Genomic DNA, 18492 nt, shown 5'->3' on the forward strand with positions numbered 1-18492 from the left:
GCAAAAAATATTCAATTGCCATTTAAAAATTTTATTCCTAAACGATCTAATTTTACATGTGAAATGTTCAAAATATTTCTTGGTCCGAAGTTCAGATTCATTTAATTAATTTAAAAATCTGGCATAATGAAATTTAATGCAACAATTAATCCAGGACTAAATTAATTCCCAATCCCAGAAAACTACCCAAAATTTAATCCCGAATTAATCCCAATCCCACATTGAATTCAATCCCTAATCCCAATCCTTAATCCCACAATTTTAAAATTAATCCCTAATCCTCAATCTCAATCCCAAGATTTTAAAATTTAATCCTCAATCCTTAATCCCGATATCTTTAATCCGCCAGTCTCTGGTAAAATCACTCCATGCAGTTTTTATATACATAGTTTAAAGTGTAAATAATACGACAATTTCATGAATATCTTCGTCACGCGTATACAATTCGATGAGGACTGTCGTGCAAAATTGTAGAATCAGTTAAAAACTGAGAAAAGCTGACAACGGAAGAAAGTGAAATATCGAAACATTTCGAGTTATCTCAAATCCATTCATCGAGTCCCTCAATAACTCCATCTCGACGAATCGAGTCAATCAATAATTCAAACCTTGTTTGAAACAATATCTCCAAAATGACGAATTTAGTAAACGTTCCAGTACGATTCGAACTGGACTCCACGCAAATGTTTCGAATCGAATTAATTAGCAACAGTAAATGCACTTTTCTCAAAAACCACAAATGATATTCAAGTGACTCGTTTTGCAATTGGTAGATAAATTAAGAGGCTAGATTATATCCTAAGACCAGTTGCGAAAAAAATTCTAAATGGGGCAAAACAAGATTTTCCCGCGGCAATTAAAAATCAAAGTGGGAACAATTATTTTGTATTTTTGATTATCCACTGAAAACTTACTTGTCTTGAGTTGATAAGCACTTTTTTAATTTTATCTAGCTATAAGATGTATTTTTCTTTATTTCTTCGTAACTCCGACATTTAACAAATAGCTCTGACCAAGCCGAAAGACTCGTCATATGACAACTGCACGTGGGTCATTAAATATTTTGCGGGGGATGATATCGACAGCCCAAAAGTTCGAAACTGCACAAAATACCTTCCAAAATAGTGCAGTATACAATTGCAAACAATAAATCCACCGGGTTGATTTAAATATACTTGGGCGAGACCGAAATCCAATATTATCCACCACGATGGCGTGCGCCGTTGTCAAAAAAATCAAGGTCAACCCGAAGTTTTCGACTTCACATATCGAAATTCAACATGGAAGTCAAACTGGCACCTCAGCTGATCGGAGAAAGCCAACAAGAGTGGCTGAAAAAAATTTTCCGAACTAATAAGAAGGCCCCCATATCAATAGGCAACATTAACTTACGGCGTGCGTTTTCTATGGGGCCCGTCAACAAAGACCAACGAGTTACGAAGAAATAAAGAAAAATACATCTTATAGCTAGATAAAATTTAAAAAAAGTGCTTATCAACTCAAGACAAGTAAGTTTTCAGTGGATAATCAAAAATCAGTAATACTAATAGCCCCGAGTTCTCTGTGTGTGTGTGTGTGTGTATGTGTGTGTGCTTTTTTGAACTGAGCGCGTCACTCAATGACAGTCTCACGTTACCCATGCTTCCATGTTATCAATTAACACATACTGACAGATAACCCGTACATTACGCCACGTGTCGTTACCTTACCTTACGGTTGTGACCTGACCACACCCCCTGAGTTATGCCCCGTGACCTGACCACACCCCCTGAGTTATGTCCCGTGACCTGACCACACCCCCTGAGTTATGTCCCGTGACCTGACCACACCCCCTGAGTTATGCCCCGTGACCTGACCACACCCCCTGAGTTATGCCCCGTGGCCTGACCACACCCCCTGAATTATGCCCCGTGACCTGACCACACCCCCTGAGTTATGCCCCGTGGCCTGACCACACCCCCTGAATTATGCCCCGTGACCTGACCACACCCCCTGAGTTATGCCCCGTGACCTGACCACACCCCCTGAATTATGCCGTGTCGCGTGACCTGACCAAACCTCCTGGATTATGCCACGGGTCGCGTTTCCTTACCACACCCTCTGAATCATGAAGGCGTCAATTAAAAAACAACGCATTTTAATATGTATGAATAACACATTATTTGAAAACGTTTTTATGACGTATTCATGCCAACCACAAATGCTAATGTTTGAAGTTACCGCTTCGGATTGGTAGTCTCACAAGGCCCTGACTATTAAATTCTCTGTCTTAAGATTTATTAAGTCTTGAGTATTTTGTTTTGACTGGTGAAATAGTTTTAGAAGTATTAATGTATTTAATGCTATTAATTGAAAAAATTAATTTATGACAAATTCAAGTTTGGTTTTAATTTTTCAATAGTGCTTTATTCAATAAAATTATTTCATTAAGAAAGTTATGCATTGTAAGTAAGGAACTTTAAAATAAACACAAACTTGGATACTTAAATAACTAAAACAAAAAATATGTTTGAAAATTTTTAAACTCAGCTCAGAATTAATTAAACTTAAGAATAATAACTTAAAAAGCTCCTTTAAGATTTTATTATTTTACTAATTTGCCACTTCCTTCCTTCATTTCTTCGTCGCCATCATCCCGTAGAAGAGATTCCTCCAACATCTTGGCGGCGGCAACCTGTTCAGCTTCAGCTGCGGCCTCCTCCTCCATTTTCTTCTGTTCTTCCTCTGCCTTCTTCATTTCTTTCCACAGCAAGAAATCAGGGTCCAGATGTTGCTTCTTTAAAGCTTCATTTTCCTCTTTAAGTCGCTTGGCTTCAAGTTGCTGCTTCTTGAATTCAATTTGTTCAAAACGACGTTTTCGGGATAGTGCATCTCGATTAACTGTTCCACAGGATTGGCAGTATGGAAAATCGCCTGTAATGAAATTACAAATATAAGGAGACAATGACAAATAGTTTGCTAACCGGTGAATTTAATCCAACTTTTTAATATTCAGTAACATAAAGTTTAACATACCATGAGTAAAGCTGTCACATTTGCTGACGGAATCAAATTGGTTGTTCCTGAAGATCAAGGCTTGCTTGCAATTTTTGTGCGGACACACAGCTGAAAGAAATAAAATTTTTAACGTTAACATAATGATTATAGACATTTATTTTCTAAATATGAAACTTAATTATCAGATAATTAAATACTAGACTAAAAAAAGAATGTTAGATGATTAGTGAAATATTATTACCAGGTTTGTCGATTGCCTGACCCCGAATCACAAGTCCACAATGAACACAAAATCGATCATTCGGCGCCTTTAAAAGTCGTGTAGGGGACATGTCCCAACCAGCGGCGACAGCGTTTGGAGAAAATTCGGAAGCGCCTCTATAAGCCATTATTTTAAATAAATTGAAAACTCCGTAAAATTTACAAAAGGTAACTGCAAAAATTGTGCAGCCGGGATGACAGTTTACCAAGGACTGATGACCATAAAACTGCTACTTGCCTTTTTATTGTCTCAGTACGACGTAGGAAAAACGTTTCAAACAGGATAGTAATGTTGGTAATTTATCATTGCAAGATAGGAAAATAGGTTTGACCTATCTTACAATGTTCATTATACATTACAGGATAGGGCTGGTAGTGACAACCAAGTTTAAAGTTGTGTGATTGGCTATCCGTTATACGTGGACTCTACGTATAACGGCCGACATTTGTATCTGATTATCACTAGGTGGCAGCCGGGTCACAACGTTTGACAACGTTTTTGCCTATCCAGTAATGTATATGGACAATTTAACTACAAGGCATGATATTCCTGTTGACAGTTTGCAAAAACGTTTTTAGGGAAACGTTCAACGTTGTTAAGGGACGCTACTGCACAGGAATTTTAACATGGTTGAGATAGGCGACTTCACACCCTTCCATCCCACCCTTTGTATTTCCTGGACATTCCGTTAACGTAAAGTTGAATTAATAAAAGTGGTAGCAGCAAGATACTGTTCATCAGTTCGCCGGGTACTATCGACAAATGCGGTTGCCCAAATTGCACTATCCTTGCAAATTTATTTTGTGTTGAATATTTGAACGCAATAATTAAAAAAGAACTTAACTTCATTATTAGAATTTCCAGTTTATTATAAATTCATATTTGGTAATTTAGCTGAAGATTTGTTTGAATATTGTTTGGAAAGATTATCTATGGAAACTTTATCTTTAAAAATGTATTTTTTTATTTTGTTCATAGACATCCAAGCCGTAAATTCTGCTGTGCAATTCAGGCAGGTTACAGTCCTAAGTCGACTTATTTTCTGCCCTAAGTTGGCACTACCCATTCAGCATATTTATTGTTTAGTGATCCATTCGTAGACACATTCTGAGCCCTAAGTGGCAAATACTTGAGCCATTTTTGGCAACTTTGAGCCTAAGTTGGCATTTATAGAGGATGGTCCGGAAAAAGCAACGTTTGGATTGCAGAGATGATTTTGAATTAACATCTGATTCGGAAACTGAGACTCCTATGATGTTACGGCGAAGGCCAGGAGAGACTGAGTCGCAAGCATCACTTCGGAGAGAAGCTAATGCCCGACGAATCTCTGATAGACGATTGACTGAGACCGAAGAGGAAAGATCGGCACGTTGCTTGACTAATGCGCAACGGACTTATGAAAGGAGGTTGGGAGAGACAGAAGCGGAAAGGTCAGCACGCTGTTTGTCGAATGCGCAACGAAATTCTGTAAGGAGATTGGCAGAAACCGACGAGGAAAAGTCGACACGTTGCTTAGCGAATGCTCAACGAACTTCTGAAAGGCGATTGGGAGAAACCGACGAAGAAAGGTCAGCACGCTGCTTAGCGAATGCTCAAAGAACTTCTAAAAGGCGATTGGGAGAAACCGACGAAGAAAGGTCAGCGCGCTGCTTATCGAATGCTCAACGAACTTTTGAAAGGCGATTGGCAGAACCCGACGAGGAAAGGTTGGCCCGTTGCTTAGTAAATGCACAACGAATTTCTGAAGTGAGATTGGCAGAAACCGAACAAGAGACAATTCGACGACGAATTGAAGATAATAAACGAAATTTCGCTCGACGCCAACTTGAAACTGCCATAGACAGAGAGGAGAGATTACAACAAGTGCGCACAAATCGTGCCAATACTTCATATCGTATGCTACAGATGACAGTAAGATTGGCCATAGTTGATAATTTAGAGGAAAGTATGGTGGAGTTACACACTATGGGGGAAATGAATGTCCTCTGTGAATTTTGCAATGCCAAACATTTTGCTAATGAAAGACCAACTGATAAAAAGTTTACCGTGTGTTGCAACAAAGGAAAGGTTAAAATTCCTACGTTCGCAACGCATGAGTACATAAAACGACTTCTAATAGGGCAGGATCCTGATTCCAAAAATTTCATGGAAAATATAAGATCCTACAATAATGCATTTGCATTTGCATCTGTTGGAGCACAAATTAAAGCTCCACCTGGATACGGTCCGTACTGTTATCGAATCCATGGTCAGATCTATCACAGAACCGGGACTTTGCACCCCGATGATGGCGAACCACGAAAGTACGCCCAATTGTATATACTGGATCCCGATGAGGCAAACCGACGAAGATTGAACGAGCCATCCAATGTTGCCTGCAAAAATCATGTGATGTCTAACCTGTATGATATTATGAAAGATAATCCGTTTGCCAGAGCATACAAAATGCTTCATGAATTCGAAAAGGAGGAGAAGATTAGAATGCAAAGCGAAGAATATTTGGCCAAAGAAGTTACAATGGCTATTGTTAATGACCGAAATCTTGACAAACGTCGATACAATATTCAGACATGTAATGAAGTTGCAATAATTTTCAGCAATACCGATGGCGAGCCACCACTTGAAAGAGATTTACTTATTCATTTAAAATCAACCGGCGATGATTCCCCAAAGACAAAACGAATTAGTATTTTAAATAAAAACCTTGATGCTCTGACCTATCCTATTCTATACCCATCTGGGGAGCAAGGATGGGGAGAGGACTTAGCTCTATCTGTGCCGTCTAACTCAGCAAAAATTAATACAAACTGTAGAAAACGCGTAACGCTAAAAATGTATTACTCATACCTATTTTCAATTCGTGAAACATTTAATCCATTTTTAAGTGCCGGAAAGCTAACTCAACAGTACTTTGTCGATGCATATGTTAAAGCCGAAGCAAATGACCTTAATTTTGTCAGGCAAAATCAAAGCAAACTTAGAGCAAGTAACTATGACGCATTGGTTGACTTTATAGACTCTGCCGCAGAACAAGATGGATTGGTTCCCAGAAGACCAATAATTTTACCTTCGACTTTTCAAGGTAGCCGAAGAAATATGAATCAAAACTATCAAGATGCGATGTCAATCGTAAGAAAATTTGGCAAACCAGACTTATTTATTACGATGACGTGCAACCCCAAATGGATAGAAATTACTACCAATTTGAAAGATGGACAAAAACCTGAAAACAGACCGGATTTAGTAACAAGGGTATTTAATATTAAATTGAAATCAATGCTTGAGGATTTAACAAAAAAATGTGTCCTTGGACACGTACTTGCAAAAGTACATGTAATTGAATTTCAAAAACGCGGTCTCCCTCATGCTCATATTCTTATAATCCTAAAAGATAGTGATAAGCCAAAAACAGTCGAACTCATAGATAAGATTGTATGTGCCGAAATACCTAATAAAGAAACACATCCAAGGTTATATGATGTTGTTACAACAAATATGATTCACGGCCCGTGTGATAATATTAATTCAAAATCACCATGTCTGGTGGCCGGGAAATGTTCAAAAGGTTTTCCGAAAGCATTTCAGCATGAAACTTTAGCTAACGTTAACGGATATCCGTTTTACCGGCGACGCAATTTAGTACCAGTTGTGACTAATAAAAATATTGAAATTGACAATAGATGGGTAGTTCCATATAACCCATACTTAAGCTTAAAATACAATTGTCATATCAACGTTGAAATTTGCGCATCTATTAGAAGCGTAAAGTATTTATTCAAATACGCTTACAAGGGTCACGATTGTGCAAAAGTTGAATTACGAATAGATGAGATTAAGACACATGTGGATTCAAGATATGTCAGTCCTCCTGAAGCCGCCTGGAGAATTTTCAGATGCCCTATGCAAGATAGAACCCATTCTATATCGAGATTAAAGGTTGAATTACCGGAGCAAAAACAAGTGACATTCGATCCAAATAGAATCCAAGAAGCAATCCAAAAAGCAGAAAATACACACTCCACGTTAACTGCATACTTCGAGCTAAACACCCATGATCCGGAAGCCAGGCAATACAAGTATGCAGAAATTCCAGAGTATTATGTATTTAATGCAAAAAACAAATGGATTCGTCGTAAAGATGGACACACTGACAAAGTTATAGGACGTCTGTATTCTGTGAGTATGACAGACGGTGAGAGATATTTTTTGAGGTTACTGTTACTTCATGTAGCAGGACCAACAAGTTATAACGACCTTCTTAAATATCAAGGACATGTTTACAATACCTTTTATGAAGCGGCTAAGGCTCGAGGATTGATTTTTGATCAAACAGTCTGGAATGATACATTAAACGATGCTGCTCATGCATCAATGCCACGTCAACTTCGAGAACTTTTTGCATATATTTGTGTATTTGGAGAGACCTCCGACATGACAGGCTTATGGATTGAACATAAAGAAAATCTTACTGAGGATTTTGTAAGAGTTCACGGTCATCCACCTGACGCAGAGTGTAACATGTGTGAGTCATATGCACTTAGAGATATTTCAGAAACACTTATTACACACGGAAAAAAGTGTTCTGATTACAATCTAAGAGACCCCCCCCTCATATCTACCACTGAATTTAAATGATTTTGTAGATATTGAGATAGAACGTGGCATCGCAGAAGATCTTAAATCAACATTGACAGAAGAACAACTGAATGCATTTGAGGCAATAGAACACTCAATGAACTCTGACGACCCTGTTGAGAAATGTTTCTTCCTTGACGGCCCTGGTGGAAGTGGGAAAACTTACCTATATAAAACACTTTTAAGCTACATTAGGGGTAAAGGTGAGATAGCATTACCTGTTGCATCAACAGGAATCGCGGCTAATTTACTAAAGGGAGGACGGACTTACCATTCCCAATACAAACTGCCACTTAATTTAAATGAAACATCTGTTTCATCAATAGAGATGACTACAAATGATGCGAAGTTAATTCGGACCGCAAAGCTACTGATTTGGGATGAGTCAACAATGGCATCAGTTCATGCTTTGCATTGCATTGATAGACTGCTGAAAGAAATTATGGGAAATGATCTTCCATTTGGAGGAAAAGTTTTACTCCTCGGAGGTGATTTTAGGCAAACATTGCCAATAATCCCACACGGTGATGCTGTCGCAATTGTCCAGGCAAGCATAAAATTTAGCCACCTTTGGAGGAAATTTCAAATTTTGAAATTAAACAATAATGTCAGATCGCTTGATAAGGAATACAGTGATTGGCTAATTAAACTTGGTAACGGGGAATTGACAAATATAGATGGATTACATGATAGTTTAATAGAAATTCCAGAAGCAATGTTGGCGTCCGAGAACATTATTAAAGATATTTTTGGTGATTCTCTAACTCTTGAAAATGTAGAGCAATTTTCAAAAATGGCGATTTTATGCCCGACTAATGCAGAAGTTGATAAAATAAACGAGCAAGTATTGAACATTTTGCAAGGAGAATGTAAGACATATTTAAGTACAGACTCAATTATGACAGATGAAGATTCTGATAAAGATGATTACCCTACGGAATTTCTGAATACTTTAAATCCGTCTGGATCAGCATCACATGAATTAAAATTGAAAGTTGGTTCCCTGATAATGCTGCTAAGAAATTTGAATACAAAACGTGGATTGTGCAATGGAACACGATTAGTTGTTGCTGAACTAAAGCCAAACTTAATTATTGCCAAGGTAATTACAGGATCCGCTAAAGGAAACATTGTCTTTATCCCTAGAATTGATCTTATAACAGATTCTGATCTTCCATTTCGCCTAAGAAGACGACAATTCCCAATTAAGCTGGCATTTGCCATGACTATTAATAAGTCCCAGGGTCAAACTTTGGACAAGGTTGGAATCTATTTGGCCACTCCAGTGTTCAGTCACGGGCAACTTTACGTTGCATTTTCAAGAGTTAGGCGATCATGTGACGTAAAAGTTTATGTACGAAATACGGCTGAACATGGAAAATTATTAGAAAATTCCAATAAGGTATTCACGAGGAATGTTGTCTTTAAGGACATACTCCAGAAATAAAACGAAATGATACTCAAAATAAATTATAATAGCACAACAACTGGGCAATGATTGTAAGACTGAGCCCGTTGTGTCAAAAAAACAAATTCTACATACAATATGTCATTTTAACCTTCTTCAATCTTAGTTAGTGATACACGCATAATTCGTATACAAGTGTTTCGAAAAACAACATGACCTCCCTTATATTGAGTCGTCGCTGTAATATTAAGGTTGGACATCCTATGAGAACATCAGGAAACTATTAAGTTTGTTACTTGGATGAATTTGTGACAAAAATGTAATAATCTTTGCTAACAAATAACTATAAAGTTTTATACCGTTTATGTCGTAATTGTCTATCGGTAACATGACATTGGGTACCTGTATTTAATCACCAGAGATGTACTACCTTGCTAATGAGTTGTATGAAATGTGCAAGTTTACATAAATTTGTTCACCGAGTTACACTGAGAAGATTTGAGAAAAAATGACAGTTTGATAATTTATTGGAATTTTGATATTTTATTGTATAAAAATATGTATAAAAGTATAAAATAAACATGTGCGTGGTACACTGTGCATCTATTTTATGAACAACTGGACTTAATGGGGATGGAACTTGCCCAAGTTTTACATATAGAAATTTAAAAAAATTATTAATTAAAAAGGGATGGGATTCTTTTTGTGGTTCATAAAATGGATGCACATTGTTTGTGGCCTCGACTGCAAAAGGGTATAAATCAGAAGAGGAGGGCCCTCCCTGTGCCCACCGACCATGCATTTAACGGGACGGACCTTTGAAATTATTGGGGGTAAAATTAAAAATTAAGAGGGATCGAAAAGATTAAATGCATAATCGGTGAGCTACCCTTTTCCCACAAAAATACTAACCTATCCTTAAATACGTTGCCTTAAATTATAACTAAAAACTATTATAATAATTAACACCCTACTTCCACCCACGCACACGTACTAATAATAATGATAAACTAATTTACATGTTTTTGACTTGAACTTAACTAATTTGGTACTAAAGGATAACAATTAAAAATTTTGAATTTTGATGGAACAATAAAGAATAATTTTAAATAAATTTAAAAAACGAATACTAATAATTGATAAATCGAATCGAAATAAAATTTAAAAAGCGAATACTAAAGCTAATTCGGAGAGGAAGAGCCAAGTTCGCCGATGATGACAGCTAATGATGTCGTTCTTCGTGTCTGACAATTCCCTGAATGGTCAGGAAGTTCAGATCACATTGAACACAAGTATATTGATGAGGTGGGCAGCTGGGTTCCTCATGGACGGGGGACATCTTCTCGAACGGGATTACTGGAGGGATTTTTTCCTCCTTGCTAAGGATGCTCATGTAGATCAAATCTAAATAACAAATTAGTTCCAATTAGTTATATTAATAAAAGTACAACAGGAATTGACGGTAAAGTTAAGAAAATTATTAGTTTTACCTTGATAAACAGTTCCAATCAGTTTTTCATCCGTGTAAGGGTTTGTAATATTCCCAATAGTACCGTCGAAATCCTTTAGACGAATTAGTTGCAATGATGCTATACAATATAATTAGTAATTATGATTTTAGCCAGTAAATAGTAGAATTAGTAATATAGGAAGATGGTTACTTACAATCGGCAGAATCCAGTGGCAAAAAGCCACAAATATCCCGGACACAGAAGGGACATCTGGGTTGATGTGTCGACGTGAACTCATCCCCACTCACTGAAGAATTCACGTGTTTAATCAAACATTGTAGGCAAAAAAGATGGCCACAGGGTTTTGTTTCATCCCCAGCATCATTGTTCGCTGCGATTGTGTACGATGCAGGCAATTCATCGCAAATTAAACAGAGCTAGGTGGATCAAATAAATGTATTTTATGTCAAACCATAACAAATTTTTCAATTACTTACCGCCTTTGAGGTAGTCGACGAGGGAGGTCCAACTGATGAAGATGATGAGTTCATTTTCGTTTTTATAATTCAATTTTATAATAAAATTTTTAAATTTCTGAGCAATTCTAATCTTAAAATCGCGAGAGCTGTTTACTGCTCGGGTGCTCGGATCCAAATGAGGATTCACAGACAGCTCGCTCCGTGAGGTGTGGCATAATATGCCGATAAGCAAGCAAGCAGCACCCATCGTTCCTTAAAAAAATTTGGGAGACTGACAATTTTGTCTGCTGATCCAGCAAGCAAACAGAACCGAAGGTTCAAAGGAAATTTTGCGGACTGACAATAATGTCTGCTGATCCAGCAAGCAATGTTGACAAATATTTCACGCGGCGAGCAGCTCACCATTTTGTGGTTGGTCCACGAGATTACCAGTTTCTCTTTGTTATGCGACGAATGCTCAACTTCACGCGCCGCATTGCATGCGTTGTATGATAATGTTATATTACAGTGCGATTTAAATATGATATTTTAAATAAATATTTTGTGTATTTATGTATGTGTATTTATATAATTTATATGATTTAAATATGATATTTTAATTATGAATAATTATTTCAGTGTTATTATGTAAAATTAAATTGGATGCTCAAGACGTATTTATGATTTTTTGGAGAGTATTAATGCCACACCTTTTTATTCGCCAGGTCAAGTAATAACAGTTACATCAAGACGTGGTCACCACTACAAAATTTAGCTCAATATACCTAAGTTGTCATATTGCTTCAGGTCATGAATATTACTATAAGAAAAGTTAATTTAAATTTATGGTGGTGCGAATTTCAAGGGTGGAATATTTAATGGACATTTAAACTACATGCAATTTTGGGAAAATATTTTACCCTTCGAGTGTTCCGTTTGACAGAATTCGCACCCGAATATGGAAAATTAGAAATGTTGTCGGTACGACGAGGAACTTAAGAAACTTAAAAACAAAATTTAAGCAAAACTCGAATAGTTTCTACTTTGTACATCTTCATAGTAGGAAACTTTAATGTACATTATGAAGAGGGCCCGCATATGCGGGCTTTATAGACTAGTACCAAATAATTGTTCCCACTTTGGTTTTAAATTGCCGCGGGAAAATCTTGTTTTGCCCCATTTAGGAATTTTTTTCGCAACAGGTCTTAGGATATAATCTAGCCACTTAATTTATCTACCAATTGCAAAACGAATCACTTGAATATCATTTGTGGTTTTTGAGAAAAGTGCATTTACAATTATAGCAATGCCACCACCGGATAATTGTTCGCATGATGTGTATGTTGTTTGGACGAAAGTATGTACGCATAACAGCGTCGGATTTAACCATCGTGTGAAATGTTTGTAGATGGACTTCGTAGATGGAGTATACACATAGTATGTAGTCTTCTGTGGAGTTGAAGCGAAGAATATCTTTCGACGAATCATGAACATAAGACCATGCCTCGTAAACTGTTAACTCCTGACTCTTCAGCTTCGGAATTAATTTTTGTACGCATTTTCAAACCAAATTTCACCGAGTTTAATAATTCGTAGAACCAGTCGTTGGTGATCATAACTGGGAAATATCAGTCCATGAAAGTATAAAAATAAGGGCAACCACGAACCTATGCCAAGAGGCCGCCTTTTCTAGGTGGATTATTTCGTACTTTGATGTGACCGCAGATTACATCTTTAACTAGCAACCCACTTTTCCCGGTAGTACACTAGCAAAGTGTTAGTAGTACACTTGGGAAATCGTGTAAGATATTCCAGGGTTGATTGAATAGGGTTTACATATTAAATGATTGATTATACATATAATTTCTGCTAATAATCCTAATCTAACGGGCTTTCTGACTGATGAGTTAGCTAAAAAAAGTACACAAAAATTATATTTCGGATAAGTTAAGAAAATTATATTGCATCGAAGAAGACTTCATTTCCGACGTACAATTCAATTTAAGTAAACAATTGTTCTACGTTTAATTTACGCAATCTGCATTTTAACGAAAACGGTATTTTCGAACGAAAATCCTGGTTTTTAATGTTCTTTACTTTATAAGCGTATGTACGTATATTTGTGGATAATTTCTGGGCGAAGTTTTTAACGACGAATGATGTTTATACTATAAACTGCAATTTCCTTGTATGCTTATTTATACATATGTATTTATACTAGTGATGCAACGAGTCCTTCATTTCGAGTTCGAGCCGAGTTCGAGTACTCTGCAAAGCTTGGTGCCGAGTGCTCGAACTCGAACGAGTTCGAGCACTCGGTGAAACTCTGCAACCGAGTACTCGAAAAGCCGAGTGCACTCGGCTTGTCGAGTGCTGGAAGCACAAAGCACTCGAGTGCTTTCCTATTTTCACTCTAAAATAAGGCAATAGAAAAGTTCAATTTGACTCATTAACACATACATAACCAAAACCAAGCTGTTGCTCCAAAAATTTGTACTAAAAAGCACAAAATAACAAAATAATTAATTTTGCTGACTCAGCAGAGGTCTAAATTTGAAATTTCTACATTTGGTAGAATTGCAGTTTAGTGAACCAACTCGGATTTAGCTGAATTTTGTTGTGAATACCCTACGGTCGCCTCAGCAAGAAAAAACTTGTTTTTCGCGGCGGTCTTGATAAATAAAATTTCTAGAAATTTAGGAAATTTTGCATAAATATTTTTTTGTCTCAGATTTCAATGAACATGACTTTTTAGACTAATTAAACTATGCTAAACAATAATCCGGAGGATTTTTTATTAAAAAAAACTGTGCATGAAATAATTATTATTCAAATTTTCTGAAATTTCTGGAAATTATATTTTTCGAAACCGCCACAAAAAAAGTTTTTTCTTGCTCAAGGGACTATAAGTTACTCACAAAAACAAATTTCAGCTAAATCTGAGTTAGTTCACTAAACTGGCAAGTGTTACTTAAATTGTCTTGCCGTAAAAGTGAGAATAATAAAACTCGGCCGAGTGCAAAAAAACTCTGCCGAGTTCGAGCTCACCGAAAAATACGCAGAGTGCGCCGAGTACCGAGTGGAAACGAGTACTCGTTGCAACACTAATTTATACCATCTAATTCCTGTTTACCAGAATTTCTTAGTGAGCCAATGATGAAGTTAAATATTTAAATTTCCCATGACAAATAGTGGAAGACTGCGTGCATAAAAAAATCATATTCATTTGCTTATTTTATTTGGGGTTCTACCGGATTATTGGTAAAAATCCCTTAAATTTCAAGGGATTTACTATGCTGTTAGGATTTTACTGCGGTTTACCTCATATTATTAACTCTATGGTTTCACCAAAAGAGCATTGAAATTACCCCATACTTGGTCAAATTTTCTGTGGGTGGAATTTTTGGATAATTCAAGCTTCGCCCCCTCCACGTTTTCCTTAATCGTACCCATTAAATTGGAACAAAAATCGATATGAAAAATTGTTCAGGGTTCGCAAGTATTTTTAAAAACACGTGATTCCATTTTTTGTACACCTGACTCTTATGGTTTGTTTGGATTTGCATTATTCTCGGAGTATTCATTGTTGTTTCTAACATACATAAAACCTACAAAACAAAATGTACAGCGTGACTTACAATGGAGAGGTGTCAGGTGGTTATCGCCAATGTGGACTGGACTAATTTTAAATTGTTCAGGCCCAGAAATAAGCCCACCCGTATTTTTTCGTTTTCCTGAATGGGCATATTTACGCCCGTGGTGGAATTTTCAAAAAAAATTTCAGCCAAAATCCTGATTTTTAAAAACGCTGTAACTTTTCGAATTTTAGCCCGATTTCAAAAATTGAATACAATTTGTGTTCAGAATAGGAAACGCCACCGAGTCCATGTGACAAGCTTGAGCCATTATTGGTTCGTACAGAATGTGATGGGGCTGGTTATCGCGATCCTTTACGCGGGAGGGAGGTTGCTCTATCTGAAATTGTACGGTAAAATTTCCGATGTGGGATTCGTACTGGCGATATTCATGGCAACTAGTGTTTCTCACGGGTTCGGGTCCTTACTTCGGGTTTCGGGTTCGGGTTCGGGTTCGGGTTCTGCTTCGGATACGAAACTTAAGAACCCGAAACTTTCGGGTTCGGGTTCGGGTCCGAAAAATGTCATGTCAAAATTTCGGGTTCGGGTCGGGTTCGGGTACGGATTAAGAACCTGAAACCCGAATCAAACTTTTTTGGATCGATATCACAAAAAGATACTAGAAAAATTGTTGAACTACATGTTCTTCAGCGGTTGCAATACTGAAGTAAGTAATTCCAATTTCTAGTTGTCTTAAATTCGTTTAATTTCAATGGTTTCCAAAAAGGTAAACGATTTACAAGAGCCTGATTCAATTAGTGTTACGGTGCGAACTATAAAAGAAATCGAATTTTTATCCTAATTTTGCTATGCAATTACCTGAATCATACCTAATGATATAAGTAATAATATTGGAAACGTCAAACTGGAAACAATTATCCAATTTTGGACTGATTTTCAAATTTCTAAAGGTCTCGGAAAGCCATTCTGGGGCAGTTTTTGAAATATTATAAATATTGTTGATTTTTAAGCTTTTAAATAATTTTTAAGTACAAATTCAGCCCATGCCTTAAAATTAAAAATATTTTCGGGTTCGGGTTTCGGATTTGAACCGCCAGTTCGGGTTCGGGTTCGGGTCCCTGCAAACGGGTACGGGTTCTTCGGGTTCGGGTTGGCCTCGGGTTTCGGATCAGTGGTACCGGGTTCGGGTTCGGGTTTCGGATTTGCAAGAACCCGACCCGTGAGAAACACTAATGGCAACAATATTTGATTCGCTCGGGATCACGATGATGCTCCTGGATCCGTACCACCTCGCCGCAGTGATCAACGCCACGCTAAAGTATTACACGGATTTCTGCAGTAAGAGGAAAATTTTTGAATTTTATAGAACATGGGGCAAATTATTGGAATAAGGAATTTATAGCTCTCGTCCGTTAGTATTGGTCATCCAATCCGATCCGAGCTTTTATTATAACACGGATCCGATCGGAAATCGGATTGGATCTGTTAATAGTAGGATAACAAAGTCTGACGGTTCGGATAGACCAACGCTGCCTTCTATTTCAGATCGAACGACCAAATTACAGAAGTATTTAGCATCGTATTCCTCAGTTTTTATTGACAACACCAAAAATTCAAATTTGGGCGGGCAAGAGTTTAGTCTAAACCTTTGACTGACTTTACCACGTGTCTTGTTTTCCAGAAAATTGGAGATTACCGCAGAAACGGGACGTCTTAATGATGAAGCTTCTCTCTAATACGATCGCACTTTTCACCTTTATGAATTTCTTTTGCCCGGTTTGGGTGCTCCTGCATTATTTGATATTTCCCACCAACGCGGCCTACCCGTGCTCCTTCATGTGGCTGTTTTGTCGCTGGGAGCTGTATCTTCTAAGCGGCGGGAGCTACTTTTGGCTCCTCATCTCAATCTTTTCTAATATCACGACCGTTTCGATATTCACCTTGGTGATTTATATCTTTGTGATATGTACCATCTTATCTAAGGAGTTTTTTGCGCCATCAGTGAGGAAGACGAGGTGAGGATTTGCGCTGTTCAAATAACTTCAAAACGGACGCAAAGTTGGGAATTCAATGTTTTTCATGGGCGTGCCCTGTAAAATTTTACAGATGCGTTTGAATGTAATAAATTTTCAATTTTGAGAGATCTTGGTTAATAGACGATCAGGCAAATGCTATGAATATGGCGAGAAACTGACTTCCCGTGAAAATTCCCAATTTCTATATACCAATATGTATGTACATACATATATGTACATATATATGTATGTATGCATATTGTTGGAAAGGTGGTAAGTGAAGCCCCTGAAATTCTAGAAACCCAGTAATATTTTGTAACAGCAATAACTTGGGAGCCCTGAAATTTTTGAAACCCAATAATGCTGTAAGTTAGGATTCTCCGGAATTTAACACAGCAATAAATTCTCATAATGAGTTCTCATTGCCTGGTATTGATAAAAACTAAAAGGCTTTAGTCTAATCTGGCGTCTATTAATTCTGAACAAATTATACTGATCATAGATGCCTTAAACAACTACTAATGATGGGTTTTTTTAAATAGCAAAATTTGTGATTTTTAACGCTTACAATTTTCTGATAGTAATAGATGAACATACATAAATGTTCGTCTTTATTGAGGAAAAATTTCTTCAAATTCCGCTTTTTCTTTCAAATGAATTTATAATTAATAATTCATTAATTTAACCAGGAACTACACCACGTCGAACTCCCTACGAAGTCCGGGTAACCTACAACTCGCTTATCGGACTTTCGAACTATTGGTCAAGAACGCGAACGACGTTATCGCCCCGGTCCTCGTTCCAGCGCAGGCCGTCATTACACAGTTTTCCCTCTCGTGCAACTACCTCCTCATTCTTGACCACGCTTCGCTCGATTTGACCTCGGCGTCTCTCCTGCTGCTCTGGAGCGGCGGCGCGCTCGCGTTGTGGACCGTGGTGCTCGCGTTTGGCGGGTATATTCACACCCAGGGGTCGGCAGACGCTCTCCTCCTGGAAGCAGTTCGCTTGGCCGAGGACAAAGAAAGCTGAATTGGTCAAATTTCGGAGGAGCTGCAAGCCCCTCGCGCTTCGCGCCGGGGGATATTTTTGCATAGGAAAGTTGACCCTGCTAAAGTTCCTCAGGGGCATTGTGAGAGGCACGTTTAGGGCGTTGTTAGCCTTGAAGTAGTGGGTATTTTTTGAAAATGAAGGAAATCATTGAAACGGTTTTTGAAGGACGTTTTTAAATGAAGGGGGTACAGTGGAATTATTTATGCGTGTCACCTCATTTGAATAAATCTCACTTTGCCTATGCAGTTTCTTCACGTTGAATATCCGTAAACGCGATGTCTCTCGCGAATTCGTCAAAATATGTAAATGAAGTGACTAGTACAAATAATTCGACTGTAGGTTTTAATTTTGTGAATTAACGTGTATTCACTAAATACTATAGAATCGCATAGTTTGCAGGACATTTTTGGAAATTTTACATTCTCCGGCATTTCATAATTTGATAATTTTCCCATAACCGTTTCCGATGATATTTTTTAAAATTCCCTGGTATGATTACACACATTTGTTTAACTGGGACGGAATGGGAAACGATTTCGTGTGTACATAAGTGGTAGCTAAGAGAAATAACTTCTGAAAAAATGTGTGTAATTCGTGGACAAAATAATACCCCGTAAAAT

The 18492-nt window shown here is 37.5% G+C and overlaps 1 protein-coding gene across 1 annotated transcript; it reads left to right on the top strand.

The window, feature by feature from the left end:
- The first annotated feature begins 4435 nt into the window (after positions 1–4435).
- On the top strand, positions 4436–9341 carry LOC118438127. Its single transcript, XM_035857917.1, has 2 exons — positions 4436–7781; positions 7903–9341. The coding sequence occupies exons 1-2, from the start codon at positions 4436–4438 to the stop codon at positions 9339–9341; spliced, it is 4785 nt and encodes a 1594-aa protein (XP_035713810.1).
- The last annotated feature ends 9151 nt before the right edge of the window (positions 9342–18492 follow it).

The sequence above is a fragment of the Folsomia candida genome, unplaced genomic scaffold (assembly GCF_002217175.1).
Source record: "Folsomia candida strain VU population unplaced genomic scaffold, ASM221717v1 Fcan01_Sc018, whole genome shotgun sequence".
Lineage (NCBI taxonomy): Eukaryota > Metazoa > Arthropoda > Collembola > Entomobryomorpha > Isotomidae > Folsomia > Folsomia candida.